Source organism: Elephantulus edwardii, unplaced genomic scaffold (assembly GCF_000299155.1).
Source record: "Elephantulus edwardii isolate Elephantulus edwardi_28Jun2011 unplaced genomic scaffold, EleEdw1.0 scaffold00101, whole genome shotgun sequence".
Lineage (NCBI taxonomy): Eukaryota > Metazoa > Chordata > Mammalia > Macroscelidea > Macroscelididae > Elephantulus > Elephantulus edwardii.
This window is the reverse complement of record NW_006399851.1, coordinates 9,444,720-9,451,690: the sequence shown is the minus strand read 5'-3', so window position 1 is coordinate 9,451,690 and position 6,971 is coordinate 9,444,720. Positions and strand designations below refer to the sequence as shown.

General features: G+C 43.0%; 1 protein-coding gene across 1 annotated transcript; it reads left to right on the top strand.

The window, feature by feature from the left end:
• The first annotated feature begins 5,824 nt into the window (after positions 1-5,824).
• Positions 5,825-6,712, top strand: LOC102865543 (melanoma antigen preferentially expressed in tumors-like). The gene has a single exon (XM_006891636.1). The coding sequence runs from the start codon at positions 5,825-5,827 to the stop codon at positions 6,710-6,712; it is 888 nt and encodes a 295-aa protein (XP_006891698.1).
• Positions 6,713-6,971: the final 259 nt, after the last annotated feature.

Sequence of the window (6,971 nt, the reverse complement as noted above, 5' to 3'; positions counted from 1 at the left end):
CATTATTTCATTAAATTCTTCTGTGTCAGCCATTTTCTTCTGGTACAGTGACTCTGTGTACACCTTCTATCTTCTTTTAATGCTTCTTGGATCATTTAACACTCTACTCAAAGCATCCTTAAGTATTGCCACTCGTGGCTTGAATTTGTTTTTCAACTTCTTCAGTTTAAGAATTACTGAGCGATTTCAGCCCTTTTGATTTTCTGACTCCAGCTCTCTGCACATTTCATGCTTTGTCATCCCGAGCTGCCCTTTGAAATTTTCTGTTCAGATCTTTAATTTCTTGATTTTGTCCTTTAGCTTTAGCTTCTTGGTGCTCTAATGCAATATTCAGAGTCTCATCTGACATTATCTTGGTCTTTTCTTCCTCTTCAGCCTTTGTAATAATCTTTTCCATTGTTCATGGCTAATGTTTTTTCATATCCTTCCACAGCTCATTTGGTCTACACTTATTGGTGTTTAAAGCCTCAAACCTGTTCCTGATATGGTGTTGAAATTTGACTGGAACAGACTTAAGGTCAAATTTTGTTTCCCGTGGATTTGATTTAATGTTCTTCAACTTCAGTTTAAACTTGCATATGAGTAGTTGGTGGTCTGCCCCATGATCAGTACCTGGCCTGGTTTTCACAGCTGCTATTGAGCTTCTTTAGCCATTCTTTGCACAAATGTAATCAATTTGATTCCTATGCATACGATTAGGTAAAATTAATGTGTATAGGCTGCATTTGTGTTTCTTATAAAAGGTATTGCAATGAATAAATCATTTAATGTGCAGAATTCTATCATTTTATCTCCAGCCTCATTTTTGTCAATGAGTCCATGTCATCCAGCTACTGAACCTTCTTCCCTGTTCCCAACTTTGGCATTCTGGTCATATATATGTGTTCCTCTACCCTTCCAAGCATGATGTCCTTCTCCAAGGACCAGTCCATCCTGACCACATGCCCAAAGTATGTGAGATGGAGCTTCAAAATCCTAGCCTCCAAGGAGAAACTTGGTTTCACCTTCTCCATGACAGACCTATTTATTTTCTTGGCAGTACATAGTATGCCCAAGACTCTTCTCTAGCACCACAACTCAAAGGCATCAATTCTTCTTTTATCATCCTTAATCACTATTGAGCTCTCTGATGCATAGCAAGTAATTGTAAAGACCATGGCCTGGATTAGGCATAATTTAGTCTGTATATTTACATCATTGCTTCTCAGGACTCTGGGAAGGTCCCTGACACCTGATTTTTTACCAGTGCAATTCATCTTTTGATTTTTAATGACTGCTGAAAAGTTTATTTTGGAGCCAAGAGATCTCTAATAGTTAACAACCTCAATCACTTCTCCATGTATCATGGTGCTACCAATTGGCCCAATGTTGAGAATCTTTGCTTTCTTGATGTTGAACTTCAATTCATTGAAGACTATGATCCTTGACCTTCTGAAACAATCACTTCAGGTTCTTTTCAGTTTGAGCAAGCAAGGCTAAGCCATCTGCATGACATAAGTTGCTGATGAGTCTTCCTCCAATCCTGATGCCACATTCACATAGGCAGAGGAAGTAGAAAGGGAAGTCAAGGACAAAGGTTATTTGGATTCTACACAGTGATTTTAACAGTGGGCTTGAGTGTGTCAGAGATGTTCAAATCCACTGTTCACAGACTTTCTATGAGTCATAGATGATTCAACGGCACTTAAGTTTTATATTCTGAACCACAGTCAATAGTCATAAAAGGCAGTATAATTTTCAAGAAGTCTTTTCTTTATGTCTTTCCCATTCTCAAATGTGGACAAGTCATCTATAGCAAGATTTGTCAACATTGGCATTATTGGTATTTGGAAACAGATGACTCTTATTCTACTGAGATCTGTCTAGCACACGGTAGGTGATTATCTCTGAATCGTAGATGCCACAGTACTCTAGAAGAGCAGGGAGAACCAAAATATCTCCAGAGTTTGTAAAACAGCCCCTGGAGTTGATGGTGCTTGACAGGAAAAACCACAGAGATGGAAACTTTCTGGGGGTTAATGACCTCTTTCTTTAGAAACAAGCACTTGGTCTGTCAAAGAGGGTGGCTTTCCTTTTTTTTTTATTATTTACTATTGATGTCAATGAAAATTTACAGAGACTTTGGATTTCCATTCATTCATTGTTGCACTTTTCTCCCCTTCCAAACCCCCACTCCCCCAGTACACGACTCTCTTGGAAAAGTAAAAGAAAAATTCTTTCATTGTTTTACAATCCCTCCCCCGAGGTCCACTCCACTATACAGCCTTAGCTCTGGACTCCTGTCATGGCAAAAATACCTAATAACTTATCCCTCTTAAACAGTTTTCTCCCACATCTGTTTCAATGCAGTATACATTATTGAACCCATCCTTCTCAGTTTCCTCCAAACCCCAAGGTCAGTCCTGCTTTACGATAGTGGCAGTATGCAGTATTTGTCCTTTTGTGACTGAGATACTTCACTCAACATAATATCCTCCAGGGTCACCCATAATCCAATAGAAAAATGGGCACAGGATATAAACAGACACTTCACTGAATAAGACATTCAGATGGCTAACAAGCACATGAAGAAATGTTCAAAATCCCTAGCTCTAAGGAAGATACAAATCCAAACAACTATGAGATATCATCTCACCCAAGTAAGACTAGCAAAATTTAACAGAACATCAAGCAACAAATGCTGGCAGGGTTGTGGAGAAACTGGAACCCTTATTCATTGTTGCTGGGAGTGTAAAATGGTGCTACCACTGTGGAAGGCAGTATGGTGCTTTCTCCAAAAGTTGCAAATAGAGATACCATTCGACCCAGCAATTCCACTACTGGGAATATACCCCAAAGAGACCATAACTGACATCTAAGCAGATATATGCACACCCATGTTTATTGCAGCTTTGGTCACAACAGCAAGGGGTTGGAAACAACCTAAATGCCCATCAACAAACAAATGGATAGAGAAGCTGTGGTATATTCACACAACAGAATACTAAGTTGCATTGAAAAACAAGGAACTCATGCAATATTATTCAAAAAGAGGGTAGCTTTTCTAATGCTACACAAACACAGTTGAGAAAAGTGAAGTGGCATATAATTTACCAAAATATTCTCTATACATCTGTACAGAACACTTCTAGTGTACTTATTACCATCATGACAAATTGTGGAAATGCCCAACCATTTCATGCATCTCTGTTGATTTTGTTCTGTGCTGTTGAGTTGGAACCAACTCGTAACTGACCTTCCAATGGATTTTCAGAGGCTAAGCATCACATGGGAGGAGATTGTCTATCTTTCTCCTGCAGAAGAACTGGGGTTTTCGAACTGTCTGCCTTGGGACTGGCAGCAGAACTCCATATCCACTGAGCCACCAGAGCTCATGAGTGTCTATCATGTTTAAAACCATTCTTGTAGATACTGTGTCAACAAACTTCCAAACAAGTCCCTAGTGTTTCCACTAACTTTGTTGCTTTACCACAGGGAATGATTTGAAACTCTAAACATCCAAATGACATCACCAAATTTTTATTCAAGAAATGTAAGTGGATGGAATCATCTCTGAAATTAATCACTCTTTGCCCATTTCATGTTTTGTTTGTTTGCTTGTTTGTTTATTTATGCTACCTAAAATATCAGGCCCACTGACTGGAAGAGATCTTTATTTGTTCTTGTTCCAAAGAAAGGTGGCCTAACAGAGTGTGAAAACTATAGAACAATATCACTGATTTCCCATGCAAGCAAGATTCTGGTGAAGATTATCCAAAAACGACTGGAACAGCACATCAGCAGAGAACTGCCAGAAGTCCAGAAGGGGTCATGGTACTAGAGATATAGTAGCTAATGTTCGATGGATCTTGGCTGAAAGCAGAGAGTACTGGAGGAATGTCTATCTGTGTTTCATTGATTATGCAAAGGCTGTGTGGATCATAACAAACTGTGGCTGACTCTGAGAAGAATGGATATCCCAGAACACTTGTTCATGTTAATGCAAAACCTATACTTGAACCAAGAGGCAGTTGTCAGAACAGAGCAAGGAAACACTGCATTGTTCAAAATTGGGAAGGGTGTACACCAGGGATGTGTCCTGTCTCCATACCTTTTCAACCTGTTTGCAGGACAGATCATCCAGGAGGCTGGGCTCTATGAGGAGAAATGTGGCATCAGGATAGGTGGAAGATCTATCAACAATCTGCGTTATGCAGATGACACAACCCTGTTTGCTGAAACTGAGGAGGACCTGAAGCACTTGCTGCAGAGCGTCAAGGACTGCAGCCTTCAATATGGATTGAGGCTTAATGTCCAAAGTACTAAAGAGCAGTGGTGTCTCTCTGGAGGCTAAGGTGTATCTGATACAGGCTATGGTCTTTGCAATCACTTGTTATGCATCAGAGAGTTGGACAATGACTAAGGAGGATAGAAGGAGAATTGATGCCTTTGAGCTGTGGTGCTGGAGAAGAGTATTGGGAGTACTATGGACTACTAAGAGAACAAACATATTCATCCTAGAGAGGGTTAAACCGGGCTGCTCCTTGGAGGCAAAGATTCTGAGGCTTCGTCTGACATACTTTGGTCAGGTTGTAAGGTGAGACCGGTCCTTGGAGAAGGACATCATGCTTGGGAGGGTGGAGGGCAGGTGCAGGAGGGGAAGGCCCTCTATGAGGTAGATTGACTCGGTGACTGGGGTAATCGGGATGGGTGTGTCTGAGACAATGAGATTGGCACATCACAGAGCAGAGTTTAGGGCTACAGGGTCGCTATGAGTCGCAAACGACTCGACGACACATAACAACAACAACAACAACCTAAAATATGTAGGTTAGAGACAAAATGGCTACTGGGCTTGTGGTTGAGGTTGTGTGTCGCTTGGATTGGTCTGTGATACTCAGTGGTTTTGCAATTAAAATGTGATCTTTCACCATCATGAGGACGGTTGTCCTCTAATCCCTTAATGATAAGATCTAGAATGCATTTTATCTCCATGATTATTCTAACCAAGTCCACAATAATACCAGATGAAAACATAATCTCCCACAGGAGAAGAACGGTTTTAAAGCATTCCCATCCAAAATGAGATTTGACAGAATGCAATCATTTCCTGATGAGATCTGCTTTGAGCAACCAATCAGTTGAAGTGGGTGTAGCTTCCTAGAGTATAAAAACAAACTCTGGCTAAGCTCTCCTGCCTTTGACGCCCTTTGGCTCCAGATCAGTGTTGACTTGAGCTCATGCCTGCTCACCTTGGAAGACTTCAGTTAGCATCCTGACTTGCTTGTGCTGGTATCTTCTGCTGCTGCTGCAGCTTTAGCTGAGGACTATAACTAGAAAGGACTTCAACTTTTTTCTAAAGAAGTAAGAAGACACCCAGAGCCAGGCATCCTGTGATCACCTCCCTCTTATATTGAACAGGATGAGCAACTCCTCTCCAAGCAATTCCGCAAGCCAGAGCCTTTTGCGAGATCAGGCCTGGGACATCGTTGCTCTGAAGTATTTGTCCCCAAAACTCTTCCCACCTCTCTTCACGGAGGCCATCTCCAAGGGAAACAGCAAGACTCTGAAGGCCATGGTGCAGGCCTGGCCTTTTCCCTGTCTGCCCCTGGGGGCCATGATGAAGGGGCAGCAGCCTCACCCAGACATCTTCAAGGTTATCCTGGATGGGCTTGATGCCATCCTTGACGTGAAGACTCGGCCCAGCAGATAGAAACTGAAAGTGTTGGATCTAAGAGAAAACTCTAAGGACTTCTGGAAAGTAGAGCCTGGAATCCATTCTTGGAATCCTGGAAACTCCTCAGACAAGCCAGAGGTGATTGAGCCTAGAACTAAGAGAAGGAAAATGGAGGATCCAAGTTCAGAAGAGAAGCAATCCCTGGCCAGTGTAGAGCTGGTGTTAGATCTGTGCTTCAAGGAAGCTTACCCAGATCATGTTCTCTCCTTCCTCATTAGAAGGGTCAAGGAGGGGAAAGTGTTGCCCCTGCTTTGCTGTAGGAAGCTGACATTTGTGGAGAAGCAACCACCATATCCGATCATGGAGAAGATCCTGCAAAAGGTTCAGCTTCACAGAGTTCAGGAGGTCGAAATCAAGCGCATCAAGGAGCCACTGAACCCGGCCAGGATTGTTCCTTACCTGGGTCAGATGGTTCATCTGAACAGACTCCACCTCAGTGAAATCATCACAGATCCACAAAATTCTCAGACTCTGCACGAGATGCACAGTGTCTTCATTCAGCCCATATCTCAGTTCCTCCGTCTGAATCAACTCCAGCATATTCACCTGGATTCTGTTTACTTCTTGCACGGACACCTGGGCAAGGTACTCAGATACCTGGACACCCGCTTGCAGACCCTGTGCATCACAAATTGCTTGCTGTTGGACTTGGACCTTATACACCTGTCCTTATGCCCTGGCACCAGCCACCTAAGATCCCTGGATTTGAGCAGAGTCATCCTCAGTGACATAGATCCTGATGGGCTCAGAATTCTACTAAGCACAGCCTGGGCCAGCCTGGAATACCTGGACTTATCTTGGTGTAGGATCTCGGACTCCCAGCTCACCGCCATCCTGCCTGCTCTAAGCCTCTGCTCCCGACTGCAGCACTTCAGGTTCTACAGAAATCCGGTAACCAGTGCTGGACTGGAGAGCCGGCTGAGACAGATGCTGCCACCTCCAAAGTCAACACTCCTTGTGCTTCCCATTCCACTGGACTGCTACAGGGACTTCTGAGGTGATGTACACCAGGGCTGCTTTCAAGGATATCTGGCTGAGCTGAGGCTGCTCCTGCAGGAATTAGGGCCACCGACCTGGATGCATGAGAGTTTCACGACCTTTAAATACGATATGATCATGCTCTGGTTTGAAGTCTGATGAAACTGTACCCCCTTGTGCCATGCCTTCTCAAGCCACCACTTAAGACCTTCATCTGCGGAACAGTGGAGTTGTGATGTTTCACAAGACTTTGTCATGAGGATTCACTTCCACTACT

Coding starts and splice junctions, on each gene's coding strand:
- LOC102865543 (XM_006891636.1), top strand. CDS start 5,825: ATGGAGGATCCAAGTTCAGAAGAGAAGCAATCCCTGGCCAGTGTAGAG.